The sequence below is a fragment of the Rhineura floridana genome, chromosome 3 (assembly GCF_030035675.1).
Source record: "Rhineura floridana isolate rRhiFlo1 chromosome 3, rRhiFlo1.hap2, whole genome shotgun sequence".
NCBI lineage: Eukaryota > Metazoa > Chordata > Lepidosauria > Squamata > Rhineuridae > Rhineura > Rhineura floridana.
The window spans coordinates 158,942,100-158,962,027 of record NC_084482.1 but is presented as its reverse complement, the minus strand read 5'-3'; the positions used below and the strand labels follow the sequence as shown (position 1 = coordinate 158,962,027).

The following is a 19,928-nucleotide window of genomic DNA, read 5'->3' as shown; positions in this document are numbered from 1 at the left end:
CACAGTAGGACTTTGCTTAAAACAGAAATTGCTTGTGGCTCGGAGGCGATCAGATGGCAGGGAAAACCTTTTCCTTAAGTGTCATTCAAAAAGGAAAAAGGAAAAAGGAAAAAGGAAAGAAAGGCTTACGGTAGTATTTTAAAACCACCTGTGTTGTTCCATTTCCAACCTCTCCTGCAAGTCACTGAAAATGCTATTAGCCTTCTCCTGCAAATTAATCACTATTCTTCTAGTATGAAGAAGCAAACTCTAATATCACAGAACATGGCATTCTGCAATTGGCAGCAGAGCTGAATGTACTGTGCACTACCAGCGTAACATAAAAATATATGAACTAATTCTTCTTATTGCTTTGATACCTCAGGATTTTCACTTGGACTAGCCAAAACATTTGCTGCAATCCAAAATTCTCCAAGGTTTTGATTCATGCACAGAGCTCCATGTAAGCAGGGGCTGCCCCAATTCTCTTCATTGCTGATGAAAGGACTTTCACTGAGGTCACATTCACACCAAACATTTAAAGCACTATCATACCACTTTAACGTCATAGCTTCCCCCCCCCAAAAAAAAATCCTGGGAACTGTTAAGGGTGCTACACCCTTCCAGAGCTACAATCAGGTAACTTTCCTCATAGATTGTGGGAATGCCATGGACATAATATATCTCAACTTCAGCAAAGCTTTTGACAAACTGCCCCATGATATGTCGATTAGCAAGCTAGCTAAATGTGGGCTGGATGGAACAACTATCAGGTGGATCCACGGCCACAGAATCGTACTCAAAACGTGCTTATCAATGGTTCCTTCCCAAACTGGGGGGAGGTAATGAGTCAGGTACCACAGGGTTCGGTCCTGGGGCCAGTATTCTTCAACATTTTTATTAATGACTTGGATGAGTAAGTACAGGGAATGCTTATCAAATTTAAAGATGATACAAAATTGGGAGGGATAGCTAATACCATGGAAGACCAAAACAAAATCCAAAGGGATCTTGATAGACTGAAGCACTGGGCTGAATACAACAGAATGAAATTTAACAGGGATAAGTTCTATATCTAGGAAAAAGAAACTAAATGCACAGTTATAAGATGGGGATACTTGGCTCAACAATACTACATGAGAGAATAATCTTGGGATTGTTGTTGATCACAAGCTGAATATAAGCCAACAGTATGATGCAGCTGCAAAAAAGGCAAATGCTATTTTAGGCTGCATTAACAGATGTATAGCTTCCAAATCATATGAAGTATTGGTTCCCCTCTATTTGGTACTGATTAGGTCTCATCTTGAGTACTGGACACAGCTGGTATAGCACAGTGGAGACGAGAGCCTGGCTGGGAGTCCAGAGTCTGTGAGTTCAAATCCCCGCTCTTGTCTCCTGGGTGTCAAGGGTCAGCTAAAGATCACCCCCACAGTGAGTGGCTCAGGGGTTACATGCCCTGCCACCTGTGCAGCCGTGGGCAAGCTGCATAGTCCCAAGGAGCCCACTTGTCCCCCAGCTGGCAGTTGCGGACAAGGAAGGGGCTAGCTTGTGCAGCTGTGGCAAGCTGAGCAGGCCCTAGCCAACTGGGTAGGACTAGCCTCAGAGGGAGGCAATGGTAAACCCCCTCTGAATACCGCTTACCATGAAAACCCTATTCATAGGGTAGCCATAAATCGGGATTGACTTGAAAGCAGTCCATTTCCATTTTGAGTACTGGACACCACACTTTATGAAGGATGCAGACAAATTGGAACAGGTTCAGAGGAGGGCAATGAGGATGATCAGGGGACTGTGAAACAAAGCCCTTTGAGGAGAGACTGAAAGAACTGGGCATGTTTAGCCTTGAGAACAGAAGACTGAGGGGAGATATGATAGCACTTGAAAGATTGCCACGCAAAGGGGAGTCAGGATCTCTTCCTGACCATCCCAGAGTAAAGGACACAGAATAATGGGCTCAAGTTGCAGGAAGCCAGATTTCAGCTGAACATCAGGAAAAACCTCCTAACTGTTAGAGCGATATGACAATGGAACCAATTACCTAGGGAGGTGGTGGGCTCTTCAACACTGGAGGCATTCATGAGGCAGCTGGACAGCCACCTGTTGGGATTCCTACAGTGAGCACTCGATGGCCTTATGGGTCCCTTCCAACTTTGCAATTCTATGTTTTAATGATAAGATTCCCAGAGTTCCCTGGAAGAGGAACTAATTGTTAAACCACTCTGGGAATTGTAGTTGTGTGACAGCAATAAGGGCTTCCCAACAACTCTCAATACCCTGAACAAAATACAGTTCCCAGGATTCTTTGGGGAAGGTCACAGCTGTTAAAGTGGTACCATAGTGCTTTGAATGTAAGATGCATATGTGGCCTGAGTCTATAGAGCTACTGTTCCCCAACATCAAAGGAAGGGGGAAACTACTGTTGTTTGAGCAGAAGACCTCCATCACACAATACAGAACTGCAAGACTGAGGTAATTTATTAAATAGCAAAACCTCAAGAACTTGGCTTGGTGCCATCTCCTGCAGCCTGGTCCCTAAAACCTTTTTCAGAATTTCATTAAGCTCTTTACTGATCTTACTGCTGCCCACCTATATGTTTTCACACTGATGTTTTTATTATGTTCAATTGTTTTGTTTTGAAACTGTTATAATTAAAAGCACGGTAATAATATGCCAAATTTTGTGGGGTTTGCTTTTTTGTATGAAAGTTGTTGTAGCTGGGGTGGGGTGGGGTAAACTCCAGGGTTTATTCTAATGTGCAGCTAGACACTTTTTTTGATACTGCATAGTGAAATGTGCAGTGTGAAATAAGTCTTTGTGCAGTTGAGCATATGAGATTTAATAAGTAGCTAGGAAGTTTCTAAAAAGAAATAGATGAGAAAAGATAAAAAGAAATAGAAGATGGAGATAAAACACTGGTTCCTTTCAAATCTTCATAGCCTTATACTAATGGTCAGCAATTTTTTGGTAAAAAATGAAGTGCCAGCACTCATATTGTGATAAAGGTACTGTAGGTGCCAGCATGGGCAGAAAAGAGGGACTGGTGGTCTGTACTGGTGAGTACTGTCACAGAAAAGACTTGCTAACAATATATTATTGGACATATTACTTGACTAGTCTGGAGAGGAGATTCTTGCTGTCAAACTACCTCTAAAAATGTTTGCCTGGCATCATGGGGTATAGGGGAAGAATTTCTTCATGGGTTGGACTGGGCCTTCTTTATTATTGGCGGGGGGGTAAAAGAGGAGATTCTTGGTGGCAAACAAGAGCTAAAATGTTTGGCTGACATCATGGGGATTAGGGGCGGAAACTGGTTTCTTCATGGGTTGGACTGGGCCTTCTTTATTGCCAGGGTGGGAGAAAGAGGAGATTCTTGGTGGCAAACTGCAGCTAAATTTTTTTGGTTGACATCAAAAGGAAGGAAGGAAGGAGAGAATTTGGTTTCTACATGGGCCAGACTGGGCCTTTTTATTGTCAAGGGGGAGGAGATTCTTGAGGGCCAACTGGGTTGGCCTGAACCCTTATTTACTGATTGATTTATAAATAAATAAATACAAAAATAAATACATACATACATAATCATATGGGCTTATGCAAGATAATTAACTCCTATTAGTGATAAGAGCAATAACTGCTTGTAATTATTTTAATTAAAAGAAAAAGCTTAGCAGTACTTTGGGCAGATGTTTTATTTTCTTTCTGAACCTTTCATGATGGGGGATGATGACACAGACATCTTGGCACTGGTAATCCAATCAGCAGGCATGTATGAGGTCATTGCACACTTTCAGTCCCAATTTTACTTTGAGTGGGGAAGTGCAATCTGTGTTGATGTAGTTGATCAAAACGAGAAGAAATTTTGAATTAAACAAATCCATGCTTTTATAAAATTCAAGAAGTTTAGAGATACTGAATGTCCAAGTGCCCGCACTAGTGGAATACTGGAGGAACTTGTGGAACTTCCTGCTACAATATTTAGAATTGATCATAAAGTGTGACTCTTTTTTCTAACATTTTGGCTTCATATTTTCCCTACCTGGCATCTTTTTCTCTGAGCAATAGCAGTTTACAGTTTAAAGGACTGGTTTTATTTTTTTTTAAAAGAAACCATGAAGATCTTCAGCCAATGACCATTATTCATGATACTTAAATACACTGCTGCAAGTCAGGGAAGTTCTTTCTGTGTACCAGGGAATAAACTAGGCATAGCTTAAATAAAATATAATATTCCTGAATGTAATATTTGCTGTTGTCTCAATAGAAGTGATACAGTCTCATATATGTAATGGTTAACTATACTGAGGTGAAGATATGATTTAGCTATAGTAACTAACATAATCCTATTCATTTTACTTAGAAGTAAGCCCCACTGAATTCATTTAAGTGGGTGTAGAATTGAACCCTGGTCTTCCAGGTCCTAGTCCAACACCTTAACATTACATTTATACAATTACAGGTGCTCATTTTAAATATGTTTTAATCTAAAAATATAATATCAAGTTGACCAAATGTGTGTTTTCTTTTCTTTTTTACTCTTCACTTGAGTTCTTTGCATGGTTTAGGATTGGCAATGGGGGAGAGCAGCGCTCTTGTGCCTTTAACAGTTATGTGGCAGGCCGAAATTATTATGAACTAAAAGTGCATTTGGATGAACTTGAATTATTTTCTGACTTTTTAAAATGAACTTTCTAAGCACTAGTACAATCCTCTCCAACTTATTCGAAAGTAAGTAAATACCACTGTGTTCTGTGGGGCTGACTCATGACAGCAAGCATAGGACTAAAGTCTTTTGTAGTGCCTACTCAATGTGAGTTTCCAGCAACTACTCACTGTGGGCTCATCCAGACGACTGCAAAATGTGTGACAAGCCCACTATGTGTGTTCATTATTTTTCAGTCGTCCAAATGACGTCTCATGCTGTTATGCATTTTCGTGGGTTAAATCCGCTCCTTGCAATACCGGCAAAAATGCGATTTGCTGTTTAAAATCGGGAATCATCCGCTGTGCCTTCAGGAGTTAGGATGCAATACCGCGGACTTTACAGCTGATGGGCGGTTCTTGGGCATTTCCCCTTGCCCCTTCTCCTCATTCCAGCCAATCATGTATCTGCACTTTTGCGCATGTGCAAGAATAAGCCTGGGAAAATTGAACCAATCATCACAATGGTGGGGTGTTGGGGGGGGGTCTGCAACTACTGCGCAGATGCATTTTATTTTTTGCCAGCCTACAAACTGGGCGGCCACTCTGGGTGAGATCTGCAATGCACAGCAAGCAAGAAAGGGGGTTGATTGGTTTCAGCCTGCCTCCGGAAAGCTTTGTCAATTTCATTCTACTTGCTGGGGTTTTTGCTTCAAATCAGAAAAGCATACATTCATTTAAGTGTAATATTGCAAATACAAACAAGAAAAGGGCTTCTGGTCGGTTTCATGCCTGCTTTGGAAAGGTTTGTCAATTTCATTCTCGTTGGAAGGAAAGGGAGAAGGAGGGGTGTGTGACACGTTTCTTACTTTTTTGGAGAAATAAGTGCAATTGCCAGCCTGTGTATCTCCTTAAATATCAATAAAGGCAGAAAAGCATACATTCGTTAAGTGTAATATCGCAAATACAAACAAGAAAAGGGCTGCTGGTTGGTTTTAAGCCTGCTCCGGAAAGCTTCATTCTCCATGGGAAGGAAAGGGAGAAGGAGGGGGGTTGACACGTTTCTTGCTTTTCTGGAGAAATAAGTGCAATTGCCAGCGTGTGTATCTCCTTAAATGTCAATAAAGGCAGAAAAGCATACTTTCGTTTAAGTGTAATATCGCAAATACAAACAAGGCAAGCGTGAAACCAACCAGCAGCCTTTACAACCATATTGTGCTTCGTTGGAAAGGGAGAGAGGAGCATATGTAATTTTTTTGCTGACCAATTGGTTGATAGGGGGAGGTTTTAGAGGCGGAGCTTGGAAAAAGCGAAAAGAATGTAGGGGTCTTACCACTGCGGGTGCGGGTGCAAAAAAGTGTTTTTTTTTAATTGGGAAAGAGCGAACTAAAAGGCAAAGTGAGGACTATCAGATGACAAATCAAATATGGAAACCGTGGATTATCCCGCTCCGTTTGGATAAGCCCTGTGTGTGTGTGTGTGTGTGTGCATGTGTGGGTGTGTTTTAAACAGAACTGGGAGAGCATTACTGAATAAGCAGATCTAGGTTTCTGTTCACTACTGAGAAGGTATGATTTAACTATGCAACTCATGAGAAAGAGCATAGAACCAAAGTTCTGTTAGGTGCTATTACTAAAACTGCAATGTTTAAGTGTCCACTGTTTCTTTGCCAAGGAGGAAGATAGGGAAAGAACTAGAGCAAGTGGACGTCACACAACTTTTCTTCCATCTGAGAAGCAACAGTGAGAGCAGGTCCCCCTTCTGAACAAAGTAAGACACTTTACTTTTTAGTTAGGTGGTATTTGCAAAATTGTAATGCTTAAGTGTCCACAGTATGTTTGCAAGGGAGGAGGATGAGGAGAAAACCAAACCTTGGCCATGACCTCATTGACCATGCCCCCATAGCAGCCCTACCAGGTCTAGTGGGCACCATGGTGCCACACACCATGAAAAATCACTTCCCATTCTGAACAACCAATCAATCTCTTCTGTACTCTTGAGCACTCTGCCAAGAGAGGGTGAAGAACTGAGCTATGGATCTCCTCCTTTAAAATGGCAACTGCCTTTTAAAAGGAATTGACCCACATTGCTCTCCTTCTTTTTTGGTAAAGCATTTCCCAAAAGAATGGGAAGAATAACTGCAAGTTACTTTTCCTCCCAGTAGGAGCCCAGTGCAGCAAACGAAAGCACTAAAAACATTTTAAAAAATCATAAAAAGAGACTTTAAAATATATCAAAAGAAAACATCTTTAAAAACATTTTTAAAAAAGCTTTAAAAACATCTTTTTAAAAAAAGATTTAAAACATATTAAAAGCAATTCTAACACAGATGCAGACTGGGATAAGGTCTTTACTTAAAAGGCTTGTTGAAAGAGGAAGGTTTTCAGTAGGCACTGAAAAGATAACAGAGTAAGGGGAGGGAATTCCAAAGAGTAGGTGCCACTACAGTAAAGGTCCGTTTCCTATGTTGTGCAGAAGGGACCTCCTGATAAGATGGTATCTGCAGGAGGCCCTCGCCTGCAGAGTGCACTGATCGACTGGGTATATAAGGGATAAGACAGTCTTTCAGATATCCTGGTCCCAAGCTGTATAGGGCTTTGTACACCAAAGGTAGAACCTTGAACTTAGCCCAGTAGCTAAGGTTACCAAAACAGGATGCCCTTTTGGGCAGAGGGCAAAAATTCTGCAAAACAGATGCCTCTTTTTCAGCTCATCGCTAGCATGTACAGAAACGATCCTTGTAAACGTCTATTGAGGGTTAAATTAAATAATCCTGGTTAGCAGCTACCTTCTTTTCAGTGTTCCTGTCTTTTGTTTCCAGTCCAAGGAAACCAAATGAATTCCGCAGCCCACACATCCTGATGTTTAATCACCCCAGCAAACACATTCTAGGTGGATGAACCTGGTACATTCAGTTGCTCAGCAGGTACAGCTTGCCTAAATGTACCCGAGATAGAAAAGGCCTTTTCACATTTGGTGTTTAATCCTTTAGTCTGTTATTACTGAGCATAGAAACAGGGCTTTTCATCTTTGGCTGTGAAGCAGCTCTCTAAAATGGCACTAATTCTGGGTGGGTTAAAAAAAATTTTTTTTTTGTATTTTGAACTAAGGACACTGAAACCAGGGGGTGGGGGGGAGACATTCAAACAAAATAGTGTGTCAAAGATAGAGAAGAAATGTCGGTTGCCAAACATAAGCTGTATATTTTCAGTACAGCTCTCTGGCACTATGGTCTAGCAGAAAAGGACTGCAAAATTGAGATAAATGTATAATATCTATCTGGCCATTCATTACAATTTTTCATACAAATACGAGGGATTCTCACATTACATTTTACAGAAACAGAAATGTACATGTAAATATAACATGAGAACAGTTAGGCAAGGTGTCAGCTTCAGTACTGAGACATGAATTTGATGAAAGCAGCCTGGTAGATTTTTGAATGCATGTCTCAGCAGTGAAGCAAACATACAGTTTCTTATATCTGCTACTGGGACGTAATATATTGATGTCTTAAAAATATCAGTGGTAACACAGAAGTTGGCTCACAGGTGTCTGTGAATGCAAATAGGTGTGTTTATATGAATGCAGGATTTTTTTGTTTGTGGGATTGAGGTAACTATGTCAGAGTCTGCTGACATACTTGACTATTAAAATTCAGTTCATGCCCCTGAAACATCATTTGAAATCTTGCTATATTTTCCCCAGGAAGTAACATCTGTTAACTAAAACTATTCTGTGAATTTCAGATAAATGCAAATCTTCAGGGCTCTTACTCACTTCTTTTAGTCCATCTCGCTGCAGCAAAATTTTTTACCAATTCCTGAAGGAGATTTAAAAGGTATATAAAAAGTAAGCATAGGGGTTTGTAGATGAGCTTTGCCAAACTCTTCTGAAGATGATACCTTCTGGATGCCCTAGATTCATCTGCTTAGTTTAATCCTCAACAGTTTAGGAGGCTCATTTTGTTGACAGTGCAAGGATTCTAGACTCCCAAAAAAGGTGAAGCAGTGGTCAAGCGGCCACTGAAAATGGTATCCTTTTCCTAAAGGAAATAAGTGTGAAATGCTAAGGAAAGCCTAACATACGCCTTGTGAATTATCCTTTCATGGAGAAGACAGTTTGTGGAACTGAAAAGCAGAGTTTTCTTCCTCTGGTTATTCAGTTTTGCAAGGTATCATGCAGAAATACAAACAAGGTTTTGTGAGATTAGAGAGCCAACTCTTAATCTTCTTTGCTCTATAGCTTGGTAAACTGCAAGCAGTTATTGTTCATTCGATTTCTTACCCACTCTTCACCATGAGGTTCCAGGATAAGTCACAACAATTTAAAAATACAGTATTAAAAACAGTTAGATTACAATCAAGGTTATAGGGTTAGTCCCAAAATATGTATCGCGGGTGTCAGGGTAAAGAAATATGTTTTCAGCGTACAAAGAAAACTACATAATGAAGGTGCCAAAGAAAACTACATAATGAAGATGTACCTTGATTGGGAGAGAATTCCAGAGAATACCCTCTGCCACTCCCAACTTCTGCAGGAAGTGGAACTACCAAGAACTACTCCTCTGCCAATCTTTCAGATATTTGGGGCCTAAGCCATTTTAATGTAGCTGTTATGCTTCCTCTGAATATATGTGATAGAAATGGGAAGAAATTCTGCTCCAGAAATTGAAGCCTCCTTCTTCAATAAAAGCAGGTTGTTTAACAGTAATGGTGATCTTTAAGTGGTCATCTATGTAGTCCTACAGTTGGGTTTCTGTTCCTACGCAAAGCATATTTTTCTAAAGCCAAAACTGGAGATGGTATGCTTGCATCTCTCCTTAGATAGAGAGGTTTGGAATGTCTGTGCAAGAACACTTTGGCCTGGAATTATTTCATTATAATCTGATGATTTTTAAGGAGGCTACCAAAGAATAAAACTTCTCACACAAAAAGTGTCACTACTATACATGCACACCCAGTAATTACAAATGTAGAAAGGAAGGGAAGACATCACATCTATCATCCTTATAAGTTGTAGACTCCTAGTGAAGGTGCTGTCCCTTTAAGATTTGAACTCCTCAGAACTGTGGTGGATCCTAGTATATAAATATAGAAGATCAGTCTGGTTCTAGAACATAACATATCAAGTTGTCTGCTATTTGGATCTGTCCTTGGTTCTGTTGCCCTTGACCCCCCCTCCTTAAAAGCATGGCCACATGCAGGACATTTCCTTTTTCACTGAGCAGAGTGTCGCTTGCCTGCTGCCTCCTGGTCACTTGTCTGGTGGCCTTAACTAGCCATCCCATGAATTCTAGTCTGCTAGACAGGACAACAATGTTGTCATATTCCTCATCTAAACAAATCAACCAATAAGCATGAATGTCTGATCTGGGGGGGGGAGTTTAATTCCATAAATGTGGCACTTTTTGAAGGTGACTTTGGCTCTGTCATAGGTGACAGGGCCACAAAAAAAAGGTGTTCTGCAGAAATAAAAATGGTTGCTTGGCCATGCTAAGTGAAAAAGTAAAGAAAAGTGATAAAACAAAGACAAAGCTCTGAAGCCAAGTTGTCAAGAGAATTATATAAGCAATGTTGCTGTCAGGTCTCAACCAACCTCTCAACAGCGTGGAGAGCAATTTTTTTTATCTGATGGGAAGGGCAAAAATAATTTCCCACAGCACAATCCTTTACATGTCTAATCAGAAGTAAGTCCAACTTAAGTCCTCTTCAGGCATTACAATAAAGAATTGCAGTTCTAAAATGTGTGGAGGAGCCTCCATGGGTACAGGAGGCTCCCAACTTCAGACAGTCATTCTTGATGAGTTGGAGGACAAAGGAAACAGCAGTGGGGGATGGAACTAGCATGTTTTTCACCACTACACCCTCATGTGTTTCCTTAACCCTTTATTATAATACCTGAGGAGGGCTTGAGTTCAGCATGTCTCAAGGAGGGAAACGGCACAGTTTGTACATAACACAACAATGGTTTAGCATTATGTGAATGAGCAACAACAAGCTTTGGGCTTGTGCGCTTATCCCTTCCCTCTCGTCCACTGGTATGGCTGTGAAGAGACTGGAAACAACTGTTTCCTGGTTTCTCATTTAGTCCAAATTGGGAGCACTGGTTCATTTAAACTATGGTTTGTTTAAACAAGTCAAGATTATAAACCACATTTTGACCCTGGCTTGTTACAATAAACAATAATTTAAACTAACCAGTTTTTCCTTTTCGGTTATAACCACAGATGGTTAAAAACAGGAAGTGGTGCTTGCAAACGCCACCTTGCAGCAACTCTGAGGGGAAGACATTCATTCATGTAGCAATAAACTATGGTTCAGAGTTATGCTCAAAGCAGCCAGAGAGTTAGCCGGCTGCCACCTTAGATACTATTTATAGTATTAAAATAATTGAGTATCTGCTTTTACTATTCATCTTTTCGGTGTCTGCTTTCCTCTTTCAACAAGCATTCTAAAATCTTTATTCCATTTGGTATCTATATTGGATCTTTATATTTATAATTATTTTTATATGTACAATTGTTTTTACTATAAATAACTTTTAATATGTTATTATATTGTAAATTGCTTTGGGAGGCCTCACAGGAAGTGATTGTTGTTGTTGATTAATATATGATGATGATGACAAATAATAACAACAATAATAATAATCGGTTTTACAAAAGGCTTACAGGGAGGATTTTACAAATCTGTAGATTTTAACAAGCATTAGTTAAATGTTCTCTTTTAACATTTATTTGAGGAAAATATAATTGAACAAAGCAAAGCCTATTTTTATGAAGCCACAGATGAAGATCCCTACATCTAATAAATTTACACTGTACTGATAAGATCCTATTTGTATAATGAATTCTTTTGGAATATTTTGCACTTTTACATAATTTTGCAGAGTGAAAATTGGGAAGTGAAAGTAGAAAGGATAACAAAGAGCAAGGCCCCTTCTAAAGAAAACAATCAAGGAGAGACTCAATATACATGAAAAAAGCTTAGATCAGAGCTGAAGGTTCAGAGTAGAATTCAATTTAAAATGTAAATGCTCAGTAAATTGATTGCTAAAAGGCCAATTTATGTAAATTAACCTCAGTTTAATGTACAAAGCAACCCTATGCCAAGTTTCACTATAATTAGGAGATACATTTTGGATAACGGTGATTTCCTGTTCAAACTGGTGATTTTACTAATGTTAGCTTGTTAGCTGCCATTTTATTAATGTCCCACAATAAACTAGTAAATGCTTAAAAATTGCAAGGTATTACTAGATTTATTTTATTGCTAAATCCAGGCATTTCAAAGTATGTGGAAATAAAGATACTGCTCCAATTTTTAATGGTAAAGAACCAAGGGAGAAAGCTGCCAGAACAACCAGGAAAGGTGAATACTTTTGTTAAATACATAACTGTCTGTATTTTTTTAACTGTCCATATTTCCAAACCTGTACCTGAATAAATTGCTTAAATACAAATACTCTACTGTACATGCATCAGAGCAGGAGAGAAGTTTTCATCACTGAACATCACAGCACAAGTTTTAGCAACAGGAATTATAATGCTTGTTTCACACATATGAAATGCGACACTCAGAGGTCAAGAAAGGTCAGTGAAAGATGAAAAAAAGAAAAAGAATACACGCCCACTAAGATTAAGAAGGACCTTTGAAAATCATCTAGCCTTCCATGTGGCTCACTGGATCACTCACAGTACTACTATATGGGGCCCTCATAAGCTAAATCAGGTGTGGGGAATCTTTGGCCTTCCAGATGTGGCCAAACTACAACTCTCATCATTCTAGGCCATTGGCCATGCCTGCTAGGGATGATGGAATTTGTAGTTCAGCAACATCTGGAGGGCCAGATTTTAAATAAATAGGCAACAGTAATCCAACCCATTGTCCATTTAGTTTCTTGCACAAACATGTGGAAATGCAAAGTACTAGAGGCTTGAATACCAAAAAGTGAGCAGGCTATGCAACCAACTGTAATTCAGGAACAATTGGAAATCTGTGTCCAAAGGTCTAGTCCTCCAAAACTCCACCACCACCACCACGATATTCAACTTCTGCATACACACTGCACCAACTACTGCCATTTCTGTAATATTTCTAAAACCAATGTCCTCTATTTCCCTCAATCAAGGATAAAACAATCCTAGTGTCATTAAAACAAAGAAGTATTAGCATTATGTACTTACATTCATCTGTACTGAGTCTTCACATTCAGTTGAATTGGAGACACAGGTGTATTTTCTAGTGCACCAGTAACACTTCCATTTAGCTGAGAGGCAGCTGATACACCTGAAATGCATAAAAGATATGTACATTTACTAATTCAGTCCAGTTTATAGACTCCTGTATGGAGCTAAATTTCCTTTACAAGTCTGTGGTTCTTCATTATGGTCTTGTGACAAGTCCGTTCACTGAATTTAAAAATTCTAACACTCATTTTTTTTTCCTGGTGAGGAGGTCTAGAGATTGTCCTTCTGCCATTCTACTTAACCCATGGACCAGAGAGCTAATACCACATCTGTTTTTGAGGTACTTCCCTTATGCTGTTTTTCAGGAATGACTTTTGCAGGAAATACTGCATTCACAAGTGTACACACACAGGTAATTTTGCCATTAAAAAGCAGCAAATAAAACGTCCTTTGAGTAGAGCTAACACCACCATCACTGCTCCCTCCCCTGACCATTTTATTATCCGATAAAAAAATGTTAAGGCTAGTGCTAACATTATGGCAATGATGTCTGATTTGCTAACATTACCCTTTGCTTTTAAAGCTAATGTTGCATGATATTAGCTAACTACAGTGGCTTTTAATTTTGTTTGTTTGATAGAATGGTAAAAATATAAACTTTTATTTTTTTTAAAAAGTCAGGCTTTTTAGCTACAAAGTATACATTAACAATCAGATCATAGTGTGGGCCTTAAGCAGCACTTCACAATGTAGCTAACAAGACTATATATGTGCATAAACAAGCATTCTTAGCCACAAAACATTCCTCAGCATGCACCCACTGAAAGCTTGCTACTGTCATGTTTTCAGTGCTGACCCAAGCAATCAGTTTATTATAGAAGGCAACTAGATCTGTTTTCCCTAAGTCATTAACCTTACACTGCCTCCCAAACCCGTATCTTCCTATCTCCTCCACAGCTGCCTCTCCGTATCCCTTGCTTGTTCTTTTCACTGCTGCTCCCTGCAGGACATATCTCCTTTCTCATAAGCATAGCAAAATGGATAGTAATACTTGGGGAACCAACTGCGTCCAACTTTGGGGCTGGCAATCCATCCAATGGAAAAATCAGGTTGCTCCTGAAGTTGTACTGAAGTGATACCATATCACTGTGCCTCAGATTTCAGATACGTCTGTAACTATCCCTCAGTTGTCTCCAAAGGTTGATTGTTTAAAGAACATAATGTGAAAGAACAGGGAAGATACCTTCTAGGGATAGTGGCATGTGGCAAGAAATTTCTTAGTGGCAAGAAAAATCAGGCTTTGCAAGCTTATACATAGTTACTTCCATAAATCGGTCTGAGCTGCTTAACCTTCAAGTTCATTGTACATAATGAACTCTGCGAAATGTTTTTAAGACTGATCAATCTTTAAATGTGTAGACTTTCCCGATGATTAAGCAGAGTTCTGAGGGTTAATGCTAAAACTTTCCGATAAAAAAATATTAAGCACATTTAAGAAAAAATGCCAAAAAACATCAAAATGTCCAGATGGTCTGAAATGCTCTAAGACCCCTTCACTGCAAATCTTGGCAAGCTGCACAGTCTTCCCTGCCAAATCCTGCCCAGGGCCTAAATTATCTGGTTGACAACAAAGTAGTTCTTGCTTAGTTAACCCTCTACAATAATTGCTCCTAGGTGATAGATGTACACTTTTTTTTAGATCACCTAGTTCATAATCTCTCCCCCTACTGAAAATAAAACAAAACACAAAAAGGATTTCCCAGACTCAAATTTGATGCACATCATAGCCAAGCAACCTACTGTTTGTTAGAAAGCTGCCATCTCCTCTCCACTGTAATTTACAGATCATAGGATCACTTACGCTGTCTTTGGATAAATGTTTCCAGTTCTCTTGCAATCATAGATGGTGAAATTGGCCCATACAATATTTTTGCCGTTGACCCGTACAGCAGTTTGAACAATCACATGATCTAGGAAAAAAAGCCAAAAAGATACTGGATCACAAGAGAGTTGCAAGACAACATAAATGCCTCTGTGTGTGTATGGGCAGGGTGGGGGTGTATAAAAGCTGCTGCTTCTTTTCCCAGGGGATGAAAACTCTCAGAGTTCATCCTTCCTCAAAACTCTCAAGATTCTCTTTATTTAAAACTGCAGCTTTAACCTCTACTTCTCCAAACCAGGTTGTTACATAACATAATGAACAAATAGAGCAAGAACAGCTGTTCTGCTTTTGGCATGCAGTCCCTCCAGACATCCTTTTTCTTGAACATTCATGATGACTTGTGCTCGTTATGCTATTGGGGTGGTCACATGCAATCCCACTTTCAATACTTTTTATATCTGCCTAATTTCCAGTCAATGCAAATCCTATAACTTCCTGCTGAAATCCCTTAACTTTTCATACCACAGATATTCTAGGGTTTTTGTCCCACTTTTGTTGCACTATAGCCCCTCCAGATAGCAGTGGGGAAGCATCACAGAACAACTAATAAAACATAATAAATCCACCATTAATGCACTATTATTGTTTCAAGAATGCATTGCAGAATACAGCCACAGTAAAACACCAGCCTGTAGGGGTCAATAGATGAAGGCAGATTTGGTACCAAACATTAATACATCTGTGAGAAAATATTATTTTAGTGTGATAACATTTCATAGGTTATGAAGCAATTTCTCCTGCACAAATGTCTACCCTCACAGGATGCCCAGGTATCCTGCAATTTAAGGGTTTCAGAGATTTTCACATAAACAGGGTTGTGTACTAACAAGGTTTTGTCTGGCAAGTCTCCTATTTTGTACTCAAGATGTTACAATGCAATTGATTTATTCAACATCACAGCACTAAAAGCGTCCATAAAATATGCTATTTTGGTTAAGCACAAGTGACTGGAATTAGGCCACATTGAGATGGGCAAACTATACTTGCCAACCGCAGGTTAATGAGCAGAAAGCCACATGACAAGAAATCAGTAGGTGAAGCTTTTCCCATTGGCTTTACATGTCTGGAAAAGCTGTTGAAGATGCAGAGGAAAAGCTTGCAGTTCTGCATAGAACTTTACAGTTATCTGGGATGTGGAAAATGGCAGCATAACACACAAATGTAGCATTTAGGAACTGTCAGCAATCAACACCAGATGGAGCAAAGAGGTAGTTGCTAAGGGAATCCATACAATTGTTTGGATGTGGTGACAACAAATGAACCCACCATTAATTGAGACACTTTTTCCTTGTGGCTAGTGTTGTAAATGTTCTAGCATGTAACAAAATCACAGCTTAATACTTCCTGGATCGATTTATATTTTACAGATGAGCAGCTGTAATTCCAATGTATCCAAGATGTATATGAGCACATAAGATTTATTTATTTATTATATTTATATCCTACCCTTCCTCCCAGGAGGAGCCCAGGGTAGCAAACAAAACACTAAAACAACTCTAAAACATCTTAAAAACAAAAGACTTTAAAACATATTAAAACAAAACAGCTTCAAAAATATCTTTAAACAAATAGCTTTAAAAACATATTTAAGAACAATTCCAACACAGATGCAAAAGGGGATAAGGTCTCAACTTAACAGGCTTGTTAAAAGAGGAAGGTCTTCAGTAGGCTATGAAAAGATAACAGAGATGGTGCCTGTCTAATATTTAAGAGGGAATTCCAAAGTGTCGGTGCACTAATACTAAAGATCCGTTTCCTATGTTGTGTGGAACGGACCTCCTAATAAGATGGTATCTGCAGGAGGCCCTCACCTGCAGACCGCAGTGATCAACTGGATATATAAGGGGTAAGATGATATTTCAGGTATCCTGGTCCCAAACTACATAGGGCTTTGTATACCAAAACTAGAACTTTGAACTTGGCCTGGTAGCTAATGGGCAGCAAGTGCAATTCTTGCAGCAGCAGAGTAACATTTTTGCAATGCCCTGCCCCAGTGAGCTGTTGCGCTGATGCTTTTTGCACCAGCTGCAGTTTCCAGACCAACCTCATGGGTAGCCCCACAGGGAGCACATCACAGTAATTCAGTCTGGAGGTTATCAGTGTATGGACAACAGTGGTCAGGCTAGAAACAGTTGCAGCTGTTTTACCAGCTACAGCAGCTAGTAGAAGGCACTCTTAGCCACTGAGGTCACCCGGACCTCTAGAAACAAAGATGGCTCCAGGAGACTATCAGACTATGAATGTGCTCTTTCAGAGAGAGTATAACCCCATCCAAAGTAGGCAGTTGAACCACCAACCCACTGCGCCTCCATCTTAATAGGATTCAGACTCAGTTTATTGGCCCTCATCCAGCCCACCACTAAGTCCAGGCACTGGTCCAGGACTTGCACGGCCTCTCCTAGTTCAGATGTTACAGAGAAAGAGAGCTGAGTATCACATAGATGTTAAACAGCATTGGGGACCAGATAGTATCTTGCAGCACTCTGCAGCACAATTGCCAGGGGGCAAAAGAACAATCATCCAATGCTATTCTCTGAAAATGACCCTGGAGAAAGGATCAGGACCACTGCAAAACAGTGCCTCACCAAGTTGGCTGAGAAGGATACCATGGTCAATGCTATCAAAAGCAACTGAAAGATGAAGTAAGATTAACAGGGTCACACTCCCCATGTCCTTCTTCCGGATAAAGGTCATCCATCAGGGTGGCCAAGGCCAATTCAGTCCTATAAGCAGTCCTGAATCCAGATTGGAATGGGTGAAGATAATCTGTTTCATCCAAGAGTACTTGCAATTGCTGCGCCACAACCCTCCCAATCACCTTCCCTAAAAAAGGGGGAATTTGCAACCAGGCAGTAGCTGTCATGAACCAAGGATAGGTATTTTCAGGAAAGGTCAGACCACCGCCTCTTTCAGGGACCACTTCCTCCCGCAAAGATGCGTTGACCACACCCTGGATCCATTTGGTCATACCCCCTCAGCAAACTTTAATAAGCCAAAAAGGGCAAGAGTTGAGAGGACACATTGCTGGCTGCATTGTCGCAAGCACCTTGTTCGCATCATCAGGCTGCATCAGCTGAAAGCGATCCCAAAAGGCTGTAGCGGACATTGCACTGGACACTTCTCTGGGGACTACAGTATATGCAGATGGGGCATCAAGATTGCTACAGAGGTGAGCAACTTTACCTTTGAAGTGTGTTGCTAACAATTCACAGTGGGCCTTAAGATTTAACACAATGGCTATAGTAGGTCTATCACCATGAGTTGGTTCTTGTACTCACCTAGCCATCAGGCATCTTTGCATAGTTTTGGAAGAATGTACATATCCCTCTCTACCATGCATCTATGGCAACCTTCAACCTGAGGACTCTATGAAAACCATCATGCCTCCAAAGCCATACTGGATCTTTAAGATGCCGTGAATAAAGGTCTGCTAACGTTTATATTTTTCTTGATTCTGTTTGGCAAACTACATCTGAGTACACTATCTAGTTGTAGCACATTTTATTTTTATTAAATAACTATTTATTTAACAAAATTCATATACCACTTACTCAACAGAAAACCCCTAAGTGGTTTACAAAAACAATCTAAAATATTTATTAAAAATACCAATACACATAAACATTAAAAATAAACTGAAATAAATGTTTTCATAGTATGGTTGCATGTTAAAACTGTCCCCTCCAACCCCCCCCCCAATGCCCAATCAGCTCTGGGGGGTTGGGAGAAGAAACACGTAGTCAGGTTGCAGTTTGTGGGTTTTTTTCTGACAACATACTGCTAATTGAACTTGAAATATTTAGGGCATACTCACAAGACTATGGCCAAAGCTTAGCAAGGTAATACACAGTAAGACATCAATATTCCTTTGATAACACTCACACACACATGGGGCAGATAAAAATTAGCAAATAATCCTGAATGCTATGAAGTCTTCAATAAATTCCAGCACTAATTTAATGAAACATTTTATGATTGAAGAAATTCGGTTTTACTAAATAAATAGATATGAATAATTATTTTAAAACACCCTGAACATTCATCCTCAAGGACACTATTGGAGTTGTTATTGCTGATTTTTTTTAGCATGTTATTACTTTTCTTTGTCACATACCTTGATTGGGTGGAAAGGCTGGATATTTCTCTCTAGGAAGAAAACTGCAATAAACAAATTGGCTCCAAGAATGTGCTACAGTGTAGATATTATTTCCATAATTGCAAGACATCTCCATTCCATTCAGACTTGGAATATTCCCATTTATTTGGATTATCATGCCCTAAGATGGACAAAAAATATTGAGTTATTGCTACAGTAAAATATGCACAGAATTTTAAATTGCATTGAGTAAAGTATCTGATTTAGGAAGCAAATAGATATATAATTGATTTTTCATTTTACATAATATGGCTTATTTTGACATTATTAATGTAGTCTTAATTGCCCAATTGAGTGGTATGTAACATGGCATCTGCTGTATGGATAGATTTTTCCAATGACTACTTGATTTCTTAGGAGAAATATTTTGAATGACATTCCTGCTTCACTGAGAAAAAAAATCCAAAAATGCAACACAGTAAAATACCAGTACTTGAGAGGTCGATTTTGTCTCAACTTTCAGAGCTGGTAACATGGAAGAAGATCAATGGTTCAACACTCTTCCTTGTAAATAGCATGGGGGGGAAGTGGAAAAATAGGAGCAGGGAAACAGAGTGGTGGGACTAGAACCCTGAACAGAAGCACGTCATGCAGCAGCAATTTTGTTGGAGGGCCACACTTGTGGCATCCATTTAAAATGCACACAGTTGAAGATGTCCTCAGCTTTAAATGAGGTCTGATCATCGCAATGTTGAGTGAGTCTCTCCCTACCAACATGCATAAAGGTCAATCTGCAGGGTTCTATTCGTCTAATAATAGCAATCTCAGCTGCTGGTGTCATAATGGTATCTGCAAGAACTCCATGGTTTACAGACAGAAAAAACATCAGGGGGGACTTAAGGGGCAAACAGCCCCCCTGCCATCCTTGCTTGGAGAAAACCTTAAGGTTTGCAGAAGTACAAAAAAGATTGAGGGATCTCCCAAAAAAGGCTAGTGAGGACTGAGCATGACCAGTGGTCATGGAATGCTGCCTGTTGGGGGGAGGACGACGACAGAAAGCTGAGGGAGAGTGGGAAACGAA

The 19,928-nt window shown here is 39.8% G+C and overlaps 1 protein-coding gene across 2 annotated transcripts in view; it reads right to left on the bottom strand.

Annotated features, from left to right (window-relative positions):
* PLXND1 (plexin D1) overlaps positions 1–19,928 on the bottom strand; it is a 252,381-nt gene that overhangs the window by 137,169 nt on the left and 95,284 nt on the right. For both annotated transcript variants that reach the window (XM_061618475.1, XM_061618474.1), the window contains exons 6-8: positions 18,866–19,028; positions 14,671–14,779; positions 12,807–12,909 (exon numbers count right to left, since the gene is read on the bottom strand). In XM_061618475.1, the coding sequence (XP_061474459.1) occupies positions 12,807–12,909; positions 14,671–14,779; positions 18,866–19,028 (375 nt within the window). The remainder of the gene's footprint in view (positions 1–12,806; positions 12,910–14,670; positions 14,780–18,865; positions 19,029–19,928) is intronic.